A 25,644-nucleotide genomic window follows, 5' to 3' on the forward strand; every position below is an offset into this window, starting at 1 on the left:
GTGTTTTTTTTTTCAGGGTTGATAATTTGTGATTTATTAGTATTTCTGGTGGAAAACAGATTTTAGCAATGAAAAACAAAATTAACAAAAATTAACCTTTGCATTTTGGTATGGAGGCTGCTAAAAATAATACAGTAAAATGAAATGATATGCCAAGCAGGTTTTTGTAACTAACCTCATTATAAAAATGCTATAATATTGTGTTTATAATCTGGTAACAACCAATTACCTGACTGCAGAAGTGATGAACTTTAATTAAAGCTTAATTTTGTTAGTATATTTTACAGAAAGGATTAAAAGAGGATAAAATAGCTTAATATAAAGCTTTAGAACAAATAATTTAAATGTATCATAAACACTGAAAATGTGTTTTTAATTGTTATTTACAGTTAATCAACAATACCAGCGTTTAGCTTCATGTAGCCTGTCATGAATCCCCCTTTCAGCACCAGGTTTGACAATCTTCCTTACAAATACTTGGGCAACTCAGTTGAGTGAAAGAGAGTGGTCTGTGGTCCACAGTAACTCAGTGTACAGCCATTTGGTTTGCAGACAGCATTTAATAGGAGTGTCGTCTGTCTGTAGCATGGGGTCTTCAAAACCCTTAACGACTGCAGTTCCTTCCACACACATTACCATTTCCTTACAATTTGACTGCTTCAATCCATTGTAGTGGTAGACAGTAAAAGATTCTGCACCACTGGAGCCCGGGTCGGGAAAAAAATTCTTGAAGAAATAGACCCAACAATATGACTCCTTCTGGATCTAATTATTCTTTCTGAGATTTATATACTCATGACCTGAAACAAGGTCCAAGGCTTTCACAACATCTTCTAGAAGTGAGTCGGCTATGAATCCATTATCTTCTGGGTCATAGGTTTGAAAAACTCTCTTGTTCCGAAGGCGCTTCAGGGGCAACTAAAGACATATCCTTGGTAAAAACATACGGTGAGGTGAGTTTTGCTGCCAATAATCCATATAGGGAATTTTGGAGAGTTCAAGTAAGAACCAACCTTACAATAGCATAAAGCTTCCCTTAGTGTTAAGAATCCTACAGTTGCTTGTTCATGGATACCGAGAACATTCCTGAGCTCTCTGTCACCATCCCATACATTAGAGACTGCGTACCCCGTCAGTAGGTGGTTAATTAAGCTTTGGCTGTGATGCTCATACACAGGGTCTATCAAAGGTTCATTTGCATCTTCAATGGAATTCGTTATGTTTTCAGTGCCCCAGACTTGTATTTGAGATGGTAAGAAGTAGTTCCCCCAAGATTACTTTCCATTTCCTTTCATGGGCTCTGTGAAGGACAGAAGGGACTCAGAGGTAGCATATCTTTGTCAGTAATACAGAATAGAGAAAAAGCAAGACTCCAAATTTGTTTCCCCACCTTGAACACTGGTCCAAAGCAGCATCTTTTAATTCTGATACCGTTCTGAGTGATCTTTTTTTGAATTAATGCATGAAATCGCTCAAAGTCAAGCTCTTCGACAGCCAAGGCAGAGGAATGCCCCACTTGGCAACTAGACTGTGCAGGACTCCCAGAAATCCTAGCGGCGTCCTCAGTCGTCCTTCCTCTCAACCATGAAACCATGCAGTATGATCCAGAGCTGTCACAAGCACTTTCTAAAATATCACACAAGGTATGACAAAGGAGCTCCTTCTGCTCGTCCTCTGAGCCATCCCGCCAGGACGACTTCTCGGAGGAAAACAGAGGCTTCTTCAAAAGAAATGCCTGAACAGGTAGAATGACAGCACAGAGGCCACCATCAAACTGCTCTAACGCAGATCCCTCTGACTCACTAGACACAAACCCTCGCGTCCAGAGGCAGAAGATGCTGTCCGACAGCCTGGGACTGCTCCTGGTGCCCCACACCAGCTCCAGCAGCTCTTTGGTCTCTTCGGACACGATGAGGAGTGGGCAAGAGGGTCTTTGCTTCCCACACTCTGTCCCGGAACATAGGGAAGGGAAGGCTCAAGCAAGGGGCAGCGGGACAGCAGTGACCGGGCGCGAACCGGAGGCTGAGCGGGATGAGGGTACCTCGCTGCCGGGAGAAGCCGGCGCCTCCTGATTGTGTATTTGTTAAGTGTGCTAAAACAAACAAACAAACAAAAAAACCCCTCTTTTTATTACTTGATGATCCTCCAAAATCTACACACCATGCTTCCTGTCCTGTGGTTCCACACACAGGCAATCATTTTAATCTGTCAGGCTTGGCTCATCTCTTCTGTTCATCTTCCCCTTCCAATCTGGATGCTCTTCCTGGCCATCTCCTCTGATCATCTTCTTCCTCCAGTCTGTTTGCCCATCCTGGCCATCTTAATGCCCCGTCATTTCCATTGCATCCTCTTAGCTCCCTGCCCAAAGGAACCACCCATTGCAAAGGCGTGATGCTTCCAGCCTGGTGGTTTGAAGTAGATCTCTAAAATACCCACCTGCTGATGCTTACCCCTTGTGGAAATCCGTCTTTTTGAGTGTGGAGCACTCTGACAACCATTTGAAATAATTAAAATACACCATGTGCAATGGGTGTCGCTTCTAGAAAAAGACGGCAAGATTCTGCTTTCTTACTCACTCCGTTAGGCCAGATGCCGTATGAGGCCTTGCACTGTGGGAAGGTTCTGTGGCAAGGAGCTGAGGGAGGCCTCTGGCAAATGGCCACTGTCGACTTGAGGTCTCCAGTCTGGCTTCAATCCTTGAGAATCTGAGTTCCGTTCAGTAGCCATACCCAAATCCAGCCCTTCAGAAACAAACGCTTGTTGAAACTGCACCATTTTTTTTTTTCAGCAAGAGATAACCTTTGGGAATGTGGCTGTTTGTCATTTCCATTTCCAAAAGCCTTTAATGACTCTCATTTGCCTTCAGAAAATAGCTAAGGTTCTCAGCCTGACAGTGGGGACACTTTATCTTCACGTCCCAGCATGTCAGTTAATAATTAATTGAGGATTATTTGATAGTTGAAGGCAGTAGTGTGTGACTCCCATATCAACTTATGCCACATTGTCCTTACGGGCTCAAGAAAATCACTATCAACATCCAATATACACTCTGTGGAAAATACGACTTCCTCCCAAGATATCTCTTTTCTGGTGGATTTAAACACTCAGACTCACATCTAGAATTATTTTGCTTCTGCTCAGTTAGTTCAGTACATGGATTCTCTCCCCCACGGATGCCACCATTTTTCAAACTGTTAACTCAATCCTTTTTCCAGACAAACAAACACACGCACACATGCACACACACACACACAAACACACACAGACAGACACACACACACTATACAATTCTGCTGTATAAAGAAAATTTCAGAAAATTTTAAGAATTTCTTTTACAGCTCTAATAACTTAAGTTGAATATTAGATATCGCTATTAATCTATTAATTTTAGTTGGGAATGTAGGAAAGTATCGTGGGCATTTATTGTAGTTTACACTTGCAGAAAGAAACACTAACAAGACATCATAGAAATTTTCTATAGAGAGGAGACTGAATTAAATGGGGAACGGGGACTACAGTATCCTATTCCATTCTGGGATATTGTTTTGAATTAGAAAAATTATTTTTCCTCTAGAAGTAAAGCTTTTTAAAAGAAAATGTTCTCAGATTCCTCCATTGGGAACTTCCTACTGGACTCACCCACCAGGGACTCTGAACCCTCCCCACGGCACTCTTAGTCCTCTCTGCTGTATTTGTCCAGAGCTGAATTCTTCCTGGTTTCAAATCTAGACTCAATTCATTCTCCATTTAGTTAATCTCTCTCTCTCTCCCTCTCTCTCTCTCTCCCTCTCTCTCTCCCTCTCTCTCTCTCTCTCTCTCTCTCTCTCTCTCTCTCTCTCTCTCTCTCTCTCTCTCCTCCCTCTCTCCCTCTCCCTCTCCTCTCCCTCTCCCTCCTCTCTCTCTCCTAATATTTATTTTGTATTTATGTGTTTGTGAGAGATTCTGTGTATGCTGGTGCATACTGTATAAAGAAAATTTCAGAAAATTTTAAGGATTTCTTTTACAGCTCAATAACTTAAGTTGAATATTAGATATCGCTATTAATCTATTAATTTTAGTTGGAAATGTAGGAAAGCATCGTGGGCATTAATTGTAGTTTACACTTGCAGAAAGAAACACTAACAAGACATCATAGAAATTTTCTATAGAGAGGAGACTGAATTAAATGGGGAACGCCTGTTGAAGCCATAAGAAGGCATGGGATCCACCTAATATGGGTTCTGGGAAACCAACTTGGATCTTCTGTAGGAGCAGCAGTGCTCGTAACTGATGGGATAGCTCCCCAGCCTAGGTGAATTCTCTTTCTGACCTATTTTGAATTCAGCTGTGTGCCTACCCACGCTCATTAAAGATTCACCAGTGTGGTCCTAGAGAGGAAGTACACAGAAACACCTGAAAATGATGCCCTTCAGATACTTGCTTTTGTTCTATCTTCCAATTCCCAGGACACAGAAATAGAAGGGGCTCCTAGATAACACAGAGAAGGGGGTTGGGGGAAAAAATCAGGCGAAGCTTAAAATCTATCAAAGGAAAGTCATGCTTAGTACATAGCTTTGTTTTAAGACCAACCTGATGGCCTTCTGACATCTTTTTTAAGTGGGAAAGATAAGCAAAATTGAATGATCTTTACTGGGACAAGTTATTTAAGTGACTTCCTTTCAATTCCATAGTGGAACTTTAAAACAATGCCAGAATTTTTAATTTTAAAAAAAAATTAAGTTTTAATTTAAAAAGTATGTGTTGACACTTCCTGCCAGTATATAAATGGTTAATGTACACATGAAAAGAAACACAATCTCTTATTCTTCAGGAAACTATCAATTAAAATCATGATATGTAGGAATACATTTTTCATGACTAAAACGCGACAGACAATGCCAAGTGCTGATGATGTTGCAGACAAAAACAGATAGAATTATGAATTGGTTCAAGTACTCCAGGAAACCTTTAGTGTTCTGTTAGAGCTGGGCCTCTGCATCCCAAGAGCATCCTTTGATTCAGCTATGTCATTACAAAGAAATATGTATGCGTGCCCTAAAATCTGGAAGATTGCCAAAGTGTCCATCAGTAGCAGAATAGGTGAATTGCATGCAGACTGCATGTAATGGACGCTTATACAGAAACAAAAGTAAATATACTAAGTAAGCCATACAGGAAGGAATTATCTCATAATTCCATTTCCACAAAACAAAAAATTTGCAAACGTCGACGATCTGAGAAGAGTAAATATTGGTTGATTTTGGGAAATGGGTGGTGTATTAGCTTACTCATTTCTCTGATTAAATACCCTATAAGAAACTTAGCTAAGGTGTTGGGGATTTAGCTCAGTGGTAGAGTGCTTGCGTAGTAGGCGCAAGGCCCTGGGTTCGGTCCCCAGCTCCAAAAAAAAAAAAAAGAAAAGAAACTTAGCTAAGTAAGGGCGTATTGTAGCTCACAATTACAGCTCATCAGGGCAGAGAAGTCATGGCATTAAGGTAGGCTGTGTAGTCAAGGGTAACACTGTGTTTGCAGTCAGGAGTCAGAAACACATGCATTCTGACACTCAGCAGGCCTCCTCCTATTCCCCCTCTGGAAATACCTCGTAGGCAGACCCTCAGGTCGTCTCCAAGGTGATTCTAAACACCATCAAGTTGACAGTTAAGAGCAGCTATCAGACGGGGACAGAAGGAAGGGTTAAAAGGTTCCTGCACTTCTGATTCTGTATGATCTGTTTCTTACTGTAATCATTGGGCTTCGTGAAAGTATTCCTACTCAGGAGATTTTTCAAACTATATATAAGATTTATACACTTTTCTTTAGATGCATACACATAGTAAATTATACTCCACTAAAACTCCCTAATAATTATCAGCAAGCTTATTTCTAGCATTTCTTATGATTTGACATTTATGTCCCTCCAAAACTCACATTGAAATGTCTTCCCTCCTAGGGATGGCAATAAGAGAGGAAACCTCTGGGAAGTGATGCTCTGTGAGGGTTCTGCCTTCATGACTCGCATTAACAATGACTTTAGAGAGCTTCCTGTTCTCTGCTGTGTAAAGATATAGCGTTTGTGCCCTTTCACCTTCCTGCCATCTTGGAAACAAAGACACTGAATCCATTATTGCCAAGCAAGAGACGCCTAGTGGTGTAATAGAGGCATGACTGTGACAGCAGCAACCAACCGCTTTCTGGTTGGCCTTGAGGCTGATCCACAGAAGGGAATTCATGACTATTCTATATACATCTGTTAAAAAAGACTATGAGAAGACCGTAGGCCCTAGAACAGAATATACTACTGTTGTTCTGCTCATATTGCCAAACTCCCTTTTAAATATTTATGTTATCACCATAGATTTGTGTCACTCTCAACCTTGATCCAAGAATTTCCATGTTTTGCAATGAGCAAGAGGCCCGTAACTGGCCAAAATACTGAGAACAAATGACTGCTGAGTGCCAGTCCTAAATGAATATCAGTATCAACCCCTACCCCACCCATCTAAGGCTTGGAGAATATTGTGGAAGGCAGGACAGGAAGATTATAAAAGCCAGAGGACGAGGAAGAACGCTGTGAAATAGTATTTTCTGGACCTGGCACGGCCATTCCACTCATGAGCTCGCAGTAACTGTGAACGTTCACAGGAGACCACGCCAGTAAAACTTCCGTATGGGAGAGAGCTGTGCTTCCTGTACTCTGTTTTACACCAGGCTTCTTCTTAGCTCTTTCAGCACAAGCCTTGGCTGCAAGATTAATTTCCTGACGTGCTTTTCTCTTCCCCATCTGTATATTTTGCATTTCTTTTCTTCCATGCTTGCTCAATTTCATTGTAGACCCATATAAGAGTGGTTTCCAATAACCACATGACAGAGTCAGCACTAGGCTATCTTAAAATCTCCTCTGCTAACAAAACAATCCAAAACTTTTCACTTTAGCGCCTCTGGACAGATTCTCTGGACAAGGGCAAAGAGCAGTCACTTTCTTTGCCGTGTGTGTGTGTGTGTGTGTGTGTGTGTGTGTGTGTGTGTGTATGTGTGTGTGTGTATGTCTAACACAGTTGCTAACCTGGGAAACCACTTGAGTTGGGTCTGCATAGTCTGCATGGCTCTCAGCTGTTCAAGCTCCTACTAGGACGGCCCATCAAGCTCACAGCATCCAACTGCGCTCCTAGTCCAAACTTCCAAAGTCTTCCTCATTCCTACAAAACAAAACAAAACAAACAAAACAACCTGGCCAGGCCTGTCACAACCACAGCCTACCTTCTGGTGCCAGCTTCTGTCTTAGTTACCATTTTTATTGTACTGATCAGACACCATGACAAAGGCAATTTATAAATTAATTAATTAATTAATAATTTATAAATTATTATAATTTATAAATTAATTTATTAATTAATCAATTAATTAACTGGAGGTTAATTTATTAATTAATAAGTTAATTAATTAATAAGTTGGAGGTTAATTAATAAGTTGGAGGTTAATTTGGGGCTCACAGTTCCAGAGGATTTCGAGTCCATGACCATCGTGGCAGGAAGCTGGTGGCAGGTGGGCAGATATGGTGCTGGAGCAGTGGATGGAGCGTGTACGTCTTCGTCCACAAGTCTGAGACAAAGAGTGAGCTAACTAGAAAGTACAGCTTCTGAAATCTCCAAGCCTACCCCCAGCGACAGACCCTTCCCACTAAACCCAGACCTCCTAGTCTTTTCCAAACAGTTCTATCAACTAAGGAACAAGTATTCAAATATGAGAGCCTGTGAGGGCCATGCTCACCCAAGCCACCACAGCATCTCACCTCCATCACCCAACCTTCCGCAGGCGAGCATCTTCAAGCACTCTCTCCTCTCAGGCCTCGCCTTTTGTCTCAGTAGCTGTTTATGTACTGGGAGCACCTCTCCCTTAGCAAACTCTCCTTCTGGGTATTGTCTGTTATTCCCCTAAAATTAGTTAATCCACAGGCTGCAAGTGTCCAGTTTCAATGGTGACTGCCTGCCCTGTACTTGAGTTGTATTTTTTTTTTCCTATACCCTAGTTGTTAGGCTCTTATAAGAGACAGGAACTTTTCTAATGTAAATGAACTAAGTCTGTCAGAGATGCAGATTTCTTAAGAGTGTTAATATTGGGACTGGGGAGATATATCCATGGGTAAGTGCTTGCCATTCAACCACGGGGACCAGAGTTCGAATACTCAGAATCTATGTAAATTGAGTGCATTGCGGTAGCAGCATGCATCTGTAATCTCAGTCCTTGGGGGACAAGATGGGAGGTTAAGACAGAAGAAAGAAGTTTGAAAGCTAGCTAGCTTGGCAAACACAGTGGTCAGCAACAAAAGACCATGGTTCAAACAAGGTAGAAAGTAACCATGCCTAAAGTTACCCTCTGGCTTCCATACACTCCTAGTTAGCAGCGCATGTCACCGCTATTCACACAGATCACTGCGTTCATGTGCGCACACATACACACATGTATCACCTATTCACACAGAGGTTTGGGATCTTAATGCTATTGTGCCACCTCATGCACTCCCCCCCCAAAAAAAAATGAAACATAGGAATTTACTTAAAATATCTACCACTCAATATGCTCCTGCATCCATCTGACATACAGCTACTAAATAAACTGTGGATGCTAATTACCATAGAGTGGAGCTCTAATCTGGAGAGCTGATCAGAGAATGTAAATGCGTTGCCATCTTTCTAAGTAGGGCAGGCGAACATAGCAAGAGAGCAGCTGACTGTTCTCCCCCTTTGGCCTTTATTCTCCTTTCTGGTCCCCTGGGTGTAACAAATGTAAAAGAAAGTCTTTGCAGTTATAGATAGACCGGGAGAACTGTCTCCAGGGAGGGCTCAGTTAACCTTCATTAGTCGCTAACTAGTGCTCGCAGGTTGCTTCTAAATTAGGTTCGGTGGACTAGCGGCTCTCAGTCTTTCCATGCACGGTGACTGTTCTTGCTCCTGTGAGTAATCCCTTAGGAAGCCGCAGCCGTGATGATCCGCGTGGGGGTGAGAGCTAATCTCAGGACCGGAGGGGTTTTCAGGGTAATGGATTTTTTTTTAATGTCATTTTTCAGCTAGGGATATAAAGTAATGATGTAGGAGATCAGCCAATTAAAAAGATCTTCCAAATTAGAATCAAACAAAATGCTTTCCAAAAAAAAACAAAAAACAAAAAAAAAAAAAACATAGCCAAGGGTTGTGGGTATGGAAATCATGACAGTCAGCCACCAGGCGTGGGGATGGAGGGAAACTGAGACCCACCTGCCCTGCGTCTCTCAGATTTCACTGCCTAGAAAAATCAAATGTCAGGCTTCTGGGTCCACACACAGCTTCTCTAATTCACAGGACTGAAGCTTTCAGGGAATCGATTCACTTCGGGAGAGATGAAGGTTATGTGTACAGACACGTTTTGCTAAATCTGTAGAAAGACACTGACCTTGATGTCCTGTTCAACCTTCCTAGGGAACAATTTTAAAATATGAATTCAAAGGGCTGGAGAGATGGCTCAGCAGTTAAGAGGACTGACTGCTCTTCCAGAGGACATGGGTTCAATTCCCAGCACCTACATGGCTGCTCACAACTATCTCTAAGTCCAGTTCCAGGGGATGTGATGTCTCATACAGACATATATGCAGGCAAAACTCCAATGCATATAAAAATAAATGTCTTTTAAGAGTATAAATTCAGGGGTTGGGGATTTAGCTCAGTGGCAGAGCGCTTGCCTATCAAGCGCAAGGCCCTGGATTCGGTCCTCAGCTCTGGAAGAAAAAAAAAAAGTATAAATTCAAAGTATTTAAGTGTGCCTATCCTGTGATGGAGAAATAGTGAATTTTGAAACTTAAGGGTAAAAACTCAGCTGACTTGTTGAAAAAAAAAAAGGCATTGATTTGGACCAGCAAGATAGCCTGGTGGGTAAAAGCATTTGCTTCACAGCCCTGAACATCTCAGCTTGGTCTCTGGAACCCATGGTGGAAGGAGAAAACAAATTTTCAAGTGTTGACCTCTGATCATCATGAATCTGTTATGGCACACAAGAATCAGCATGCACATGTGACAACACACACATTCTGACAAACATACCTCTCTGAATATGTGTAGCAGTGAGAAGTTAGAAAAAAACTCTACATGCCTGAGACTAAAACACTGGCTAAGTCAGTTACTCCACGGATGTGTGCAAGAGTGTTTCCCAGCTCTACAAAGGGACATAGAAGCAAATGCACCTTTAGGAAAGGGGACTCTAAGAGGAGGCCACAAGGTCTAAACGGGGAACTGGGGACAGCATAGAGTCTTGGAGTGTATGTGACGTGAAACCAGAAAAGGAGATGAGGAAAGAAGAGGGTAGGAATGTGGAGGGAAGCAGGCAAGGGAGAGCAAATCAGAATGAAACATGATGTATATAAAAGGTCTCAATGAATTTTTTTTTGTATGGTGATTAAAACAACAAGAAGAGAAAACACATCTATTGAAGATTTATTGCACATGATTACCCAAATGTAAGTCACGTTTCATTAAATTATAAATTCAAACAGATAAAATATGTATGATGTGCTAGATAAGCTTCTAAGTGTGTGTGTGTGTGTGTGTGTGAGAGAGAGAGAGAGAGAGAGTTTATGGAGAGTAAGAGTATCCAGCTCTTAGAGAGATTTTTCTCCTAGGTTGAGAGGGCAGTGTAGCCCCCACTTTCTGTCTCTGCTTTTCTCCTAAGAATAGCCTAGATTCATAACAATGGAGGCTTGTGTTTAGGTTATGGGACTAAGCAGAGGAGAGGAGATAAGAGAGCATGCAGTCACAAGATGTGATCCGTCAGACCTGGGAACTGTCTCTCAGTGAAGAAGAAATGGGGAGCTAGTCTCTGCTTGGGGTTTGTTTAACTCGTGGGACCAGGAGCCATTGGCTCAGACGGAAAAAGAAAGGTGGATCAAGCTTTAGAGGGAACGTACTGAGCTATGATCTGGACATGTTGATTTCCAGGAATATCTAAACAAAGAGAGCAGTAAGGAATCAGGGTATGATAACCGGCAGAGGAGGCAGTGGAAGGTCAAAAGAAAGGGGGTGATTGGAGCCTCTTGGAAACACACAGTTCCTAAGGAGACTCTGCAGAGCGGTAATTTCTTCACGAGTGATTCAGTCGAGACTTATCAAATGATCTTAACTCAGAAGTACAACTGTGGAGACCTGCTTTGACTGGAATCGAGAAGAGGGCTATGTATCCTGCTTCTTCCTTTGCCTGTCCTCTGTGGGCTGCCCCAGGATCTCTGAGAAATAGTAGAGAGAAATTATCTAGACCAGGAAACGAGAAAACCACCTTTCTCAGACCAAATTCACTCACCACCTATTCATTAATTAACGCTTATGGGAACACAGAATGTGTTTTTTACTTATCTCTGCTCCCATGCTATCATGGAAAGGTAGACTTGTGACAGGGACTGTGCAAGCCACAGATGTGAAATATGCACTCTTTGCTCCATAACACAGAAAAGATCACCAAGCCTTGATCCGGACTCACCCATCACTCCTCCTTCCTGACTGTGGGTCAAATATGAGCTCTCAGTTGCTCCTCTAGCCATGTGTCACCCTGTTGTCACTTCCGCTCTCCCATCATGGACTCCATCCTCTGGAACTATAAACTGAAAGACGCTCTTCATTCTGTAAGTTGCCTTGGTCATGATGTTTTGCAACAGCAACAAAAAAGTAACCAACACGGAACTTGGTACCAGGAAGCAGCCTATTATTTAAAGAATCCTACGGCTATGTGCTGCTCTTTGGAGGATTGTGAAGGGCATTCAGACTTCAGATTAGAAAAGCATTTGGATGCTGCTAACAGAGGTCACCATGGTAGGAACTAGATGAGTTTCTGAAGGAAACAGGGTTAGTGACTAATCTGGAGACCATTCTTGTGATAATTTTGACAAGGAATGTGCTTGCTTTCTGCCCTTGTCCTGAGAACTTGCCTGGGGCCCGTTTTCAAGTAATGGACTAATCATTTCTTTGCAGAGATTTCAAGACAGACGAATACTAACTCCATCCAGGTGTTAGTAACTATTACTCTTATGCTGGTCTATAATGAGGAAAGCGGGGCCAAAAAATATACAAAATATAAGGTTTGAGAGAAAGAGCAGATCAGGGAATTTAGAGCTGGAGCCTTGGCTCGTTCTGAAAGAAATGAGGAGATTTCGGATCTGGTCTGTAACGGAGGGGATGGTTTTCTCAGGGCAATTCCCCCACCCAGCCTAAGCTTCCAGCTTCCAAAAAGAAAAGCCTGGGAGAATTTCTGCTCAAAAAGAAAAGAAAGAGAAAAAAGAAAACAATAAAACAAACAAAGAAAAAAAACAATAAATGAAAGCTGCCACAAATATGACTCAAGGGGATCAGGATTTAACTCAAGAAGGTACCAAACTTTGCAGTGTATCTGGCTTCAGAGTCATGAGAGGCACATGAGTTAAGTGGTTGTGAAATCTCCCTCCACAGACAAGGGGAGCTGCTGAGGCCAGGCAATGTATGGCAGGGCAGTCCCCACTTAAAGGACCTTAGAAGTCAAGAGGCCTTGAGTCCCCCCATTTGTGAAGAGGTAAAAGTGAAGCCTGTGTTGCATCTGAGACCCCAAGATGTTAGAGGCGCCAGAGCCTTAAGATGTTTGCCCAGGAGCGCTGCTTACAAAGAATGGAACCTTTCCAAAAGGAAAGTGTGCTCTGCAGACAGCAAAGCCGGAGGGATGGAGCTTTCTGACATCAGAAATGGAGCTACAGAATTTGATGTTTGCCCTTGCTGGTTTTTATTCCTGTCTTGGTCCCATATTTCCTGTCCACATTCCTTTCATTTGGAATGGTAATATATACTCTGTGTGATCGTATGTTGGAAGAGTATGTTTTGCTTTTTCATTTAACAGGAGTTTATAATTGAGAAATTGCCTTGAGTCTCAGAAGAGACTTTGTACTTTTAAACTGGGCTGAGTTTGTCAAAAATGATGGGGACTTTTGAAGTTGGATTAAGTGTGATTTGCACTGTGATGTGCAGTAGTGTTTTTGAACTACTAGAGTGAATTCAGAGGACGCTGGTAGTTTAGACATCTTTTATTACACACAATCCTCAGGGGCAGCCAGGAGACAAATATCCACACCACACCCACAAGCTCTAGCAATATTTACACAACCCATTCAAAACAGAAAGGACCAGGGCTGGTGCGCAAGGCCGTGTCAAGTAACGTCTGCTGGTCTAGCAGGCCTCATCTTCCTTCTCTATCTTGTTCTACTCAAAGGAGGAAAGTGACTCAAGAACCTCCTTCCACTTCAGCACTCACTCTTGGACTCTGCAGGGCGCCTGCAGTGACAAGGCACATTCCTGTGATTACCTCAGACCCTTCCTCTGGGATGGTTCTCACAGCAAATCTTAAAGTAAAGAAACCCAGGAGACTCCTGACATAGAACGCAATCTAATGAAGTGTCTCCATCCAGTCATCTTTTCCTATTCTACTGGCTGAAGGCAAGTCTTCAGTTCCACCTTGTACAGTTGGGAAGTGGTAATACAGGTTGGGGTGGCAGAGACCGAGGAGGCCATCTCAGAACTCCGCTGTCCCCAGGATCCTTTGAGGTATCTAGATGTATTAAATGAAACCATGTGTGGGAAGCCCTGAGCATGCACCCAGCAGGTGGCAAACACTTGACAATTATGTGTTGTCTCAGTTGACCGCCAGATGATGTCAGCCACTTACAATGCACATCCAAAGCATCCTTCAGTCTTCATTACTCCATCGGAGACTCGCTTCTTAAAATTCATTCCCAGGACCTCCTGTCTCTCAGGTGTCATTTGTCTGGTTCCACTGCCAACTTGGCACTTGGATACAGGTCATGTTCTTAGCATAGGTGGTCATAAGGAGAAAAGCAGCTACAGTAAACTCATGAAAAGGTGTAAAAGTCATTGGCATCAAAATGAAGCCACTTGTGTCACCTCTACTTTTAAAAAGGAAATAGAACTGGAAGTAGGGAAGAAACGGTCTTACATACAGTTACCCGATAATAGCTAGGACAATAGAGTCTTCCAGAGCTTCTCTGGAGGTCACCTCAACCTTGTACCAGAAGTACTTCTACAAGGGAATCTACCCAGCAATGGCCTGTTCATCCTCCAATGGACACTACCTTTGTTATTGATCATGCAACAAACAAACAATCACAAAAAAATTGTTTCAAAAGTCTCTCATGGGGCTGGGGAATTGGTTTGTCACGAGTACCAGCACAAGCTCAGTGTCAAGATTAGCCTTTTCAGTGAGCTGGGTTTGACTGAAAGCACTTGCCTTAATTAAGTGGACAAGTGATCAAGACAGATCACCAAGATCAAGCTGGAGCCTCCGCATATACACCCACACAGGTGCACACACTACTTCAGTTCTAAGGACATAGACACCATACATCCCCAACCCTATCCCACACGTGTGAGTGCACACACACAGTGCAATGTGATCCTCATTTTCATTTTCTAGTTTTCATTCTTTCTATCTATCTATCTATCTATCTATCTATCTATCTATCTATCCCCCCATCATCTGTCAGAAGCTGGCTTGAAAATGCTGTAGTGGTAGAAACAGCATTCAGCCTTAGGAAGAGAAAACAGAGAGAGACCCTGAGTCTACAGTGTGTACTATCCAGCCCGAGATCAGAAACAAGCTCCATTCTGCTGACTCATGAGAACACAGAGCCCAAAAGTTGATTGTGATGGTGGCTGACTGTCAACCTTATGGAATTGGGAAGGTCCTAGGAGACATGTTTCCAAACACAGCCATGAGGGATTTAAATTAGGTTAGCATCTAATCATGCCTGAGAGGAATTGTCCTGATTAGTTTAATTCAGGTATACAAATCCATCATAGAAAGCAGTAGCGCCACTTTCTGGTTTTGGTACTGCACTACACAAAAGGAAGAAAGCTAGCTGAGCACGGGATGTGTTACTCCCTGCTTCTGACTTCGAGCGCACTGTCGCCAGCTGCTTCAAGCTCCTGCCACCGGGAGTCGATACCATGATAGACTGCACCCTTGAGCTGTTTGCCAAAATCATTCCCTCTTCAGTTGCTCTTAGTCTGAAGATTTTATGACAGCAACAAGAAAAATCACTAAGACAGAGACAAGCAGAAAAGAAAAACCTTGGTTTCCCTAAATACCACCATGCCCAGACCTGGAGGTGGACATGAGGGGTGGTCAAGGAATCTGCCCAGCAAGGCCTCATAAGTGAGCAAGAGCAGTGAACAGGAAGTACGTCAAATATAATGGCACTCTTTTATGAAAGAAAGAAGGAAAGAAAGAAAGAAAGAAAGAAAGAAAGAAAGAAAGAAAGAAAGGAAGGAAGGAAGGAAGGAAGGAAGGAAGGAAGGAAGAAAGAAAGAAACAAAGAAACAAAGAAGGAAAGAAAGCCTCTCCCAGCATGGAAAAGTGGGAGAGAAGAAGCTACAGAAACCTATATTTTACCCTACATATATATCACATTAATGGTCATGTAGGATTACAATCAGGGACAAGAAATAAAGATGCTTAAGGTCAGAAGAAGCCTGTGTGACCACTAAAGTCTCCTGAGCGCAATTCCTGGTCATAAGAAACAGAAGCTGAATAACAGCAAAGAACACCATGAACTTTCACACTGTATTTCAGATGCATTCTATATAGGAAACCTTGGGGATAAAACAATGTCTAGATGCTTCTCTGTTACCTTTTATTTATAGTTTAATATATATATACATATGTATATATGTGTGTGTGTGTGTTTATATATGTATGCAGTAGTTAACAACACCATATATATGAGTGATTTAGATTGGGTTATATAATATATAGTAATATATATATTAGAATTCTTGGAAGTGGATGCCCATCTGGGCATGTATAAACACACACACACACACACACGCACGCGCACACACACACACACACACACACACACACACACACACACATTCTCAAGTGAGTTTAAGCAAACAAAAAAGCCAGTAACACATCCAGGCAATTCTGTTGTATCACATCCCTAGTTAGCCCCTGGGCTAATGCTATCCCTTTTGAGAAGCTTTCCTGGTTACGGCCTTTCTCTCCTCCTGACTAACAGGATTAAACCAGCATACATCCTCAAAGCCCTTTGCTGGAGACTCTATGCCTAACAGTCACGTTCAGTGAGAAACTGCCTACAAATCACTGGAGCTATCGTGAGTGTAAGGTTTCCTGTTATAATATTTTCACCTTCAAGTCTTTGACTTTCAGACTTTTTAAGCAGGAGTTTGGTCTGTGATTAGTATCTGAAGCAGTTTTAAGAATCCAGGGCATCCAGACACTGTCTGGTCATTAAAGCTTCCATCCCATTGCATTCTCCAACTTGTTTTCTATGCCTTCCAATCAGCCAGGACGTACTTGTCAAGTGGGGTTATGCTGGGAGGCAAAAACCTATGCGAAATGCCTTTTAAAGTCTTGAGTTCTGTCCGGAAAAATGAATTAAATGTCTTCAAAGGGTGAGAACGACACCCCACCCCCATCCCCTGAATCCCAAGTGCGTGTCACTGATAAGAAATTTGGAGGCAGTTAGGAAAAAGAGAGACGGTAGGTCTGTGTAAAACAAGGTGAAGCTGTGAGGCAGGAGCAGTATCTTAACGGACTGAGAAGTAAAGTAAAACAAGAGAGAGAACAAAGAAGAGTGAGACAGACAGGCAAGAGAAACATGAGCAGAAGCATGGACACGCTCCTGAGCCTTCTTCATGGAGGATGGAGTTCTAACCTCCAACCTTCCCTTCGTCCAGAGCACCGGGTCGCCTGATCACGGTGTTGTTGTGAATGTCCACAAGCCCTAAATGTGCCTTTCCTAAGAAACTGTATGAAGAACAATTCCTAGGAACAGTAGTGAGCAGCTTCTTCATTTCTCCAGAGCCTTTTGGAGATAAGAAATGAGCAAATGTCAGACTCAAATGGGTGGCTCGAGAACGATAATTTTAGTTGACTGTTTGGAACTGAATGCCCGTCTGGGCACGTACGAGCACACAGATATCAGTTGCCTCTGGTTGCTGGAGAAGAGCAGGTGTCTAAACAAAGCTACTGCTAGTCAAACTGAATTAAAATGACACTGTACCCTGTCACAGCCCTGGGGATTAGTGTGCATGAAGCAGGCCCAAGATTACCTTCTTTCCAGATGGCTTTTGAGGACATCTGTACTTAATTAATTGTCATAGTCAATGGCCACATCTAAGGGTGACCTTTTGTACCCAAAGGATCACAAAGTTGTGAGAACATAACACTAGGAAGATCAATGTTCCAATATAAAAAAGGTTATAAATAATATTTTACATAGTGATAACCATGTATATAATGATAGACAACTGATAATAAGCATAATAAATAAAGTGAATACACAAGAATATAAAATGTACAACCTATTTGGATGAAAACCACATGACTTCTCTAAGCCATAATGCAAAATGAGTTTTTTTTCAAATAGGGTGAGCTGAAGATACAACACACTTTGGTTGTAGGACACATAAAATCAAACTAGAACTGACTAGGTAATCTTTCCCCTGGTGACTAGCATTCATAAAGCAAGGGATGCTATGTGGGCTGTTGTGTGGAGAAAAGACATTAGTTGACGTAACTGCCACTGTACCCCACACGAGAACAATACTAACCTGCCAGGCCAAGTGTGCAATACCGGCATGACTGGCATAGCAGTGACTAACTCCATCTGAGGTCTGCTCCACAAGAGAGAATCCTGCTACTGTAAACCCACTCAAAAGCCCCAAAATGGGGAGGTGATAGGCCCTAGAAGGGAAGCCACTGCATGTGTCTTGCTAAATGGACATCGGGTCAAACTGCCTTCTAAATATGTTTATACTCAGATTTGTGCTGCTTTCACCGTGGCCGGAGAGGTTTCTTTTTGCAGTAGACAGTGGTTAATATGGAGACGCATAGTCGGCCAACGTTCTAACAATACTGACAGCTGAGTACTCAGTCCTAAGTGAGGTGTCTCTATTAATTTACCCAAGGACTGAGGAACATCCCAGAAGAAGAGAGGAGAGACTGTGAGAACTGGGCCATGAGGAAAAGTATTATGTGATGCTGTTTTCCGTGCCATGACCACCACGCTTACAAACTCACAGCAGCTCTAGTTGAAGTCAACATTCCAGTGCAGAGGCAGGAGGGGCTCCTGAGGCTGCACCCCAGCTTAGAAGGATCGTTTTTTGCTGTGCAGGTAACACTAAGTGGACTCAGGGAACTTGAAGAAGAAAGAGAACAAGAAGGAGGAGGAGGAGGAGGAGGAGGAGGAGGAGGAGATAATGAAAGCCAGGCTAAGGGTGGACTTTTTTCCTTATGGATAGATAATAAGGAATTGATAAAGGTTTTTGAGCTGCTCTGAGGTATACTGCTAGGGTCGTGAATGGTGAGCTAGAGGTTTTTGTTTGCTTTGTTCTGTTCTTTAAACCGATTAAGACCAGAAATCTCCACGTTCTTGATCTGATGTAACAGGGGCTGGAGCTGCTTCAGAAACAGTGAGAATGGCTAGGGAGATCAATCCCAGTGTGTGAGAAGAATGACTCAAGCAGAGGAACGGCCCGCGCTGTCAGGGCGGTGCACACCCCACCCTGTGGAGCAGTGACCGTGGCTCACTTGGCATCCGTGAGAGATGCCCACCTGAATCCTCACACGGCATTTAACAGCGTGATGCCTGTTGGGTGAGGGGCTGGTACGCGTCTAGGGTGAGAGTCCGTTTGTTTGGGGTCATTTGTTGACTTAGAAAGTGACCTTTTAGGCAAACTTAAGGTGGTTTCTTGCCTTGGAGAATCTTCCAAATTAGGGACAAGAGGGTGAAAAATGTCCTCAGAGGTCGAACATTTTCTAGAAAGTTTCTGCAGCAAGGTGAGTGTTTCATGTTGTATGTTAAACACACACACACACACACACACACAAATGTGAAGCACATAATTTTACCTTTTAAAGGTGAGATGAGCCTTTAAAAGGCTGATGGCTGATATGAAGCTGCATTTATTTTTATTTCAGCTACAATGGCCCTTTATTTACAACTACCTTTGGTGTGTTATAAGAGACTGTTAATTGCTTTTCAATTGCTAAGACCAAAATACTTTACAAAAATAGCTTAAGGAAAGATAGACTCATCGTGGCTCATGATTTTCAAGGGTTTAGCCCACCAGAACATCATGGGAGTGAGAGCATTTGGGAAGCCATTTTTTTTTCTTCTAAGTAAACAGGAAGCAGAGAGAATAGCACATAGGAAGTGGACAGGATAAGATATGGCCCTGGGGACACGTCCAAATTGATATGCATCTTCTAACTCATGTCCTAATAATGACATATGAATCACGAAAACTTAACCTTTTGACTAGATCAGAAGGTATGATCTCCTTGGCTCTGGGAAAACACCACAGACACATCCAAGACTTGAGCTTCATTGACAAATTAACAAAAAGGTTTGTCTTGTGTTTAATTCTAAGCGTCCCAAGGATTCTACCATGTGTAGGGAGTGCAGCTGTCATTGCGAAGCACAGTAATATCTCAGTAACACAGCACTGAGCCAAGTCCCCTTTCCTTGGGGGCAGAATAGCAAGACAGCCCTCAGCAAAACAGTCTGCCAAAAGTGACCAGAAGTAACCTGTTACACGGAAAGTCTGACGAAGAATTGGAGATAAGGACACTTAACATCTTCATTAACTTCCAGAAGGATCACTCACATGTCACCGAAGTATTTACTGGTTGAAACTGTCCAAACACTAAAGTCATTATTATTGCAACTTTGCCTGACATACAAGGATCTTGACTATATTGGATGATACACTTTGCTTTCACTGAGTGTTGCTGTAACATTATAAAAGAAACAAGCTGTCTTTTACTGCACACTAGGTCTGGCACCGCAGTGCCCCAGGATATCTGATAGATGTCTTCATCTCAGTCAGCAAAGCCTCTCACCTGCTTTGCTCCATCCCATATCACACTGCCGATGGCCTCTTTCTGAGCCTGGCAACAATCTCTCTACCCATCCAGTTCCCAAGGCAGGCTGCCACCATGCCAGAAATATATATCCCAATTCCGTGGCACCTTAGTGTCCCAGCCGCCACATGCTCTCTTAAACTTAATTCTCCACATGAAAGAACACACAACACAATCACCTCTGATCCAATTGGTAAGATATAATTGCCCACTTAGACATACAAAGCCCTGTCCATATCCATCCCTTAATAACATTCATAACAACCTGTAAATACAGAGTGGAATCTTAACATCTCCCTCCATGTGCTCCAGTCTTCTCCTCCCTCTACAACTTTTCTCTGGCCCAGCCTTCCTTCTCATTCAATGACAGGCCTTGTTCTATCTTGTTCCTGCCTTCACCTGTATGACATCCTACAACTGAGTGCTAAATACTTAGATAAAAATATTCTTGCATGACACAAACAAAAACATAGAGCAGATTTGATACCCAGCTGTGAAATTTTCATGCTTGTTCAGTTGTTGAACAAACTTGTTCAACAGTGTGGACCACTGATCCTTTTCTGGTGGATGATTTACCTTCGCTTCAGATTCCCGAGTTGGTGCGTGCAAGTGTCTATCCTCTGCCTCTACCCACAGCACTTCGGTAAGTTGCCATATGAGAGATTATATTGACCTTCAAACAGTTCTGAATTCCTGCATTATTCCTTCACATTGTGCTTTGAAGAAAGAAAATCACTGGAAAAGAAACGGCCTCCTCAGAGGTCAAACATTTTCTAGAAACTTTCGGTAGGGAGGTGAGTGTTACATGCTATATGTTAAACACACACACACACACACACACACACACACACACACACACACACACACACACACGTACGAAGCGCATAATTTTAAAGGTGAAGATGAGCCTTTCCACCGGATGGCTGACACAAAGTTGCATTCAGTAAATTTAAATTTAGTAAATTTACAATTTCTTTTCCATGATTTCTAGAGAGTTTCCACAAACCCAAGGTGGGAGGGTTTGGGTTTTTGTTTTTTGTTTTTTTTTTCATGAGTGTTTTTCAACAAGACTGAGTTTTGCCCATGTATTTGGTCCTAAAGCCAAGCATTCAGAACATGTGAACTTTGAAAAAAGAAACTAGGCACATTTTCTATGAAAGCGATAAATATCCTGGTTTTCTTCCTGTCTGTGGTAAGGCACCAGGGGACAAACTCAGAAGTACACCAGAAGCCTGAGGACTTCCGGTAAGCTCTTTGGGCCTCCGCTCAGGTAAGATCCTTAACATCACTGCAAATAAGAATCTCAGATAGAGCCAGGCTGAGACCAGGGAGGGGCAGGCCCACCTACAGGCAGCGCTGTAGGCTTCACAGAGCAGGTCCATTTCAGGGTCCTAACAAGGGCTAATTCGCTACTTTTATAGGTATTCAACTTACGGCTAAAGAGTTACTGGGAAAATTTGTTCTCCATCCTCCAATTTCCGATAAGAGATGGCAGCAGGACGGCCCTAGGGGTGCCAAGGAAGGATTGCAATCTGATAAAATATAACCTTGTGCCACAAGGGTTACGAAAGGGCACCGAGGTACATCTTTTACTGTAAATGGGGTGATTCTTAGAAAATTGCGGGTTTATGAGAGAAAAAGGAGAAAGGTCATATCAGCTAGTCTTATGCTTAGCTCACTGCTATTTTAACATTCTCTTTTGAAAACATCTTTATATATATTTAAGAGAGACCACAGGCCTTGTGTATGCGGCCTTCATAGCAGTTGTCAGTAACGGTGTTGCGATTCTTGGTGCCCCGCTACTGCGGGGCTTCAAGAGACTATGGAGTGCGGGGCTCTCTTCCCTTCCTGTCTCCCTATAATTTTCACTGCCTTTCCATCCTGCCTTCTCATCACGAATGGGAATGATCTCGGATACTGATGCCTCCCCTGAGATACACGTTCCCCTGACTCCAAGTCAGTGTGGCATCAGGGAAGTGTGGAAGATTTGCATCCACGTCAGAGCCTTGAATGCTCTCACCACCTCAAGCCCTCCCTTCCCGATGCCAGCTCATTCCCGACAGGTCGCCTCTCTTACGAAATCTTGCCCAGATCTGACAGCCCCTGCAGGCTGCACGCTGCTTCCCACACCCCCCGCTGAGGCCGGAAGACTCTGGATACCAGCACTGTGCGTTTTCATACTCGTCTCTCAGAAATCAGCTTCTTCATGGTCGGTGTCCATAAACCAATCCATTCTATAGATGGTCTGGAGGAGAGTCCCCCGGATCAAATGACCCTGCTCTCTGAAATTCCCTTACAGAGCAATGCCAGAGCCAGGTTCACAAGATAGGCCCCCAAGGAAATGGGTCAGCCCGCAGGCAAGCTCCGGGAAATGGAAGCGCGGCCTTGGGCTCAAGGGCTGGGGAGAACTTTGAGTCCGGCTAAATATAGCAACCAAGCTGGAAAACAGCCAGTGCTGGGGACCCAGCTCTGTGACTAACAGGGGACTCTAAGAGGCTTAATTGCCACAGGTGGGCCGCAAGGCTCTTTTAACTCTCTTCCCAGAATACACGATTAGTGAGTCTAATTCCTATTGTTGATTCAATAGTCATAAAATCCAGGTTGAAAAGAGGTTGCGGTGAGGGGGATGGACGAGGAAGGGGAAGTTACTCTTTGGAAGGAGAACCTTCCGATGATTATGCAAATTTATTTTCTTAAAAAATTCCTTACGGGGTCACTGTATTTCATAAAGCCCGAGCAAGGCATTTGTCTTTCTGTGGTTCTCTCCCTACAGGTATGGAATGGGACTTCTGGGTCTGCCTCCTATTCTGAGATCTCTGTATCCTGGTGGCGCTTGTACCATTCAGAGGAAGAGAATCTAACCTGTAGGGAAGAGGGGTCCCTTCATCACCCACAGGGAGCCCTGTCTCAGAAAGCCTTGCATGGAGCCCTCCCCCATGAGGGCTTCCTTCAAAGGGTTAACAGGGGGTGCCGTAAGTGAGCCCCACTGAGTGTACCTTTAAGGAATTTTAACATCTAAATAATCCTCTTGAATAATTTAGATGGCAACTAAATTATGCAGTCACCTTCACTGCATATGAAATTCACTGGCCAAACAATTTGATATAGAATATCAGATATCAGTTACCAAGCACAGGGTACTGTTAGTTTTATAAAGATTAGCAGCTGGGCCAGGTGGCTCAGGCCTATAAGTTCTAGCTATTTCGAAAGCTGAAGCAGGAGGATTGCAAACTGAAGAACTACCTTGGGCTACAGAATGTGTTGGGGTCCAGCCTGGGCAACTTAGTGAAGCCCTGTCTCAACATTTAATAAATAGATGGACAGACAGACAGACAGGCAGACAGATAATAGGGCTGTGGTGTAGCTCAGTGGTAGAGCAGCATTTGCTGAGCATTTGGGAGACACTGAGTTCAGTCTCTAGAACCAGAAAGGGGAGAGAAGGGAGCATCGACCCTCTGAGATAAGTCACAGAGAATAACTCACTATATTGACTACCAGGAATATGGAGGGGTAACTCTGTTCTTAATTAACGTTTCAAATATCCCCCAATTTTTTTTCATTTGCTTGACTGTCGATTTAAAGTAAATTCGCCTTCTTCGCTGCAGGGGAGTGAGGTCAGGTGACATTGTTGTCCAGCTCTGACACATCGCTATTGTTTGTGTTCTTGTCTGTGGTCCTCTGGCCTTAAGTGTCTCTTTCACTACCTGTGTAGGGGAGGTGAGTACCCTCCCACATCCTCAGCTAGGATAGACAAAACCTTGAATGGAGAAACGAAGAAAAAGGAAATGAGTTGTTAACACTTCATCACAAAAATGGAGACAAAAGAAGCAGTTAGGGCCAAAGGCTTTCTCGCCGAGTTTGACTTGAGTGGTAAATTATCTAGTGTGTCCGGACAAAGGTGCTTAGGCAAGGCCTAAGCCTTTAACAATGGCTGGTGAACAGATTTCTCTTGATCTCAACTCCCTCATTGTTACCAAGGAAAGCAGCAGTCCCTCCTGTGAGTTCTTAGGCACATTTATAAAAGAGTTTAAAAGCTGACTTAGAAGGAAGCACAGGAATCATTTTATTTGAGTTTGAAAGAAAAACCAAAGGGCAGGCAAACTATAAATTTAGGTGGCACGAGGAAAGAGAAGACGGAAAGCTTTGAAGTTGGGCCTGGAGCTCAGGAAGCTGGTGAGGAGAAGGGCGCATCTTCAGAGAATCGGTGAGAAAGCCCAGAGCTTCAGAGAAAGTGCTTACTTGTAGGCTTCGGGCTAGTATCCAAAAAGATAAAGAGAAAAAGAAAGAAATGCTAAGGGCACCCCATTCCAGTCTCTTGTGTCCCTAGACAAAGGTTTCTCTGGGGTCACTTGGTCAGAAATAGAAACGGTGTTAAGCTTCCTGAGAATAGTGAACTAAGGGGAAAACCCCACAGCCCTGTGTCACAAGGATGGCGACCTTTTACAGGGCAATTACATAACCTCTGAGAGTCAGTTTTGCTAATGTCCTTTTAGTGAAAGGAAGCCCAGGTGGGGAAGGTTTCCACACTCTGCCAACTCTGTCCTAGGTTCATCTCCATGCACTGTGTTTTCTGCAGCCCTGAGTCTCCTGTAACCCTGGTTCTGATTTTTCTGATCATTTTTCTTTCTAATACAGGAGGGACCTTTCATGTGCTTTTAGAAGACAAATGGGGGAAGCCCCTCTTAAATCTGCTGTCTGTCAAGAGCCTTTAACTCAAAATAATCAATATCTCATAGTGGTATGAGGGTGCGGCATATTCTGCATGTCTTATCTACCCCTAATTCAGCAGTCATATGGGATGTAGTGTGCTGTGAAACACACTTAGAACTCCTAAATTGCTAAGAGATTTCTTGAAAAGCCTTTAAATTGAGTTTTCCGGCAACAAGTTGAAGAAAGTAAAAACCAGCAAATCTGAATCGTGAACACTCTCTCTGTCCTCCTCTCGTTCACCCTTGGCCATTAAATTCCTGCAAAGGCAGAAACATGATCCTCCTCCACAAGCACTTTTCCCTCCGTTCCTTTGCTCTGTTCTTGTTCATTCAAGTCTATTCCTTCATGTTTCCTGCTAAGACTCCTGGTGACCTCTGAGACGTCCGTGACCTCTGAGGCTGGGTGGGCAGTCTTGTCTTCTTTGCTTAGGACATTCTAACCATAATCCCTGGAGGTCACTGCTCTGCAGAGGGACATAAAGAGCTGTGTGGGAGGCAAGGATGGGATAGCCTAGGCTTGTGGATCTAGACTCGGCTGCAATCTCTGATGAAAGCCACAAGAAGACACACTTTGCTTTGGGTGCTGTGAGCAGCAGACCTCAGGTTACCTTCTGTCGTATCTTCAGGCCAAACCTTCTGCGAGGCTGACTGATTTGAACTTCAATAGCTGTGGGGTGTTTGGAATGTTCCAAGCCCAGAGCCCGAGTATCTTGGGCCATCTTTAGTCCTCTGAATAAGCATATATTGCTTCTACTGGGCCTGTCCTAGAGGCGTAATGACCATTAGGGAAATCGTTTGGAATGTACACACAGCCTCGGTTTTTCATTGGAATGTATTAACTCTCGGCAGACGACTGGCTTCCACCAATTCAAGAGCTAAGACTGTCATCAGGGAGCACCTGAGGCCCACAACGGGCATTTCTCCATTCTGCTGTAACCTGCCTTTCTGATGTTTCCGCCGACAATTCAAAAAGTGTCTTTGACTTTCTTTGTTACTCTAAACTCTTAATGAAACT

General features: G+C 43.2%; 1 protein-coding gene across 1 annotated transcript; it reads right to left on the bottom strand.

Annotated features, from left to right (window-relative positions):
- Positions 1–352: 352 nt before the first annotated feature.
- On the bottom strand, positions 353–25,348 carry Mindy3 (MINDY lysine 48 deubiquitinase 3). The gene is given in 8 exon segments (XM_032896557.1): positions 353–646; positions 720–771; positions 774–892; positions 894–943; positions 945–1,086; positions 1,815–1,947; positions 4,337–4,367; positions 25,238–25,348. Coding segments are annotated over 8 exon segments (798 nt in total). The 3' UTR covers positions 353–486.
- Between the last annotated feature and the right edge of the window lie 296 nt (positions 25,349–25,644).

The sequence above is a fragment of the Rattus rattus genome, chromosome 3 (assembly GCF_011064425.1).
Source record: "Rattus rattus isolate New Zealand chromosome 3, Rrattus_CSIRO_v1, whole genome shotgun sequence".
Lineage (NCBI taxonomy): Eukaryota > Metazoa > Chordata > Mammalia > Rodentia > Muridae > Rattus > Rattus rattus.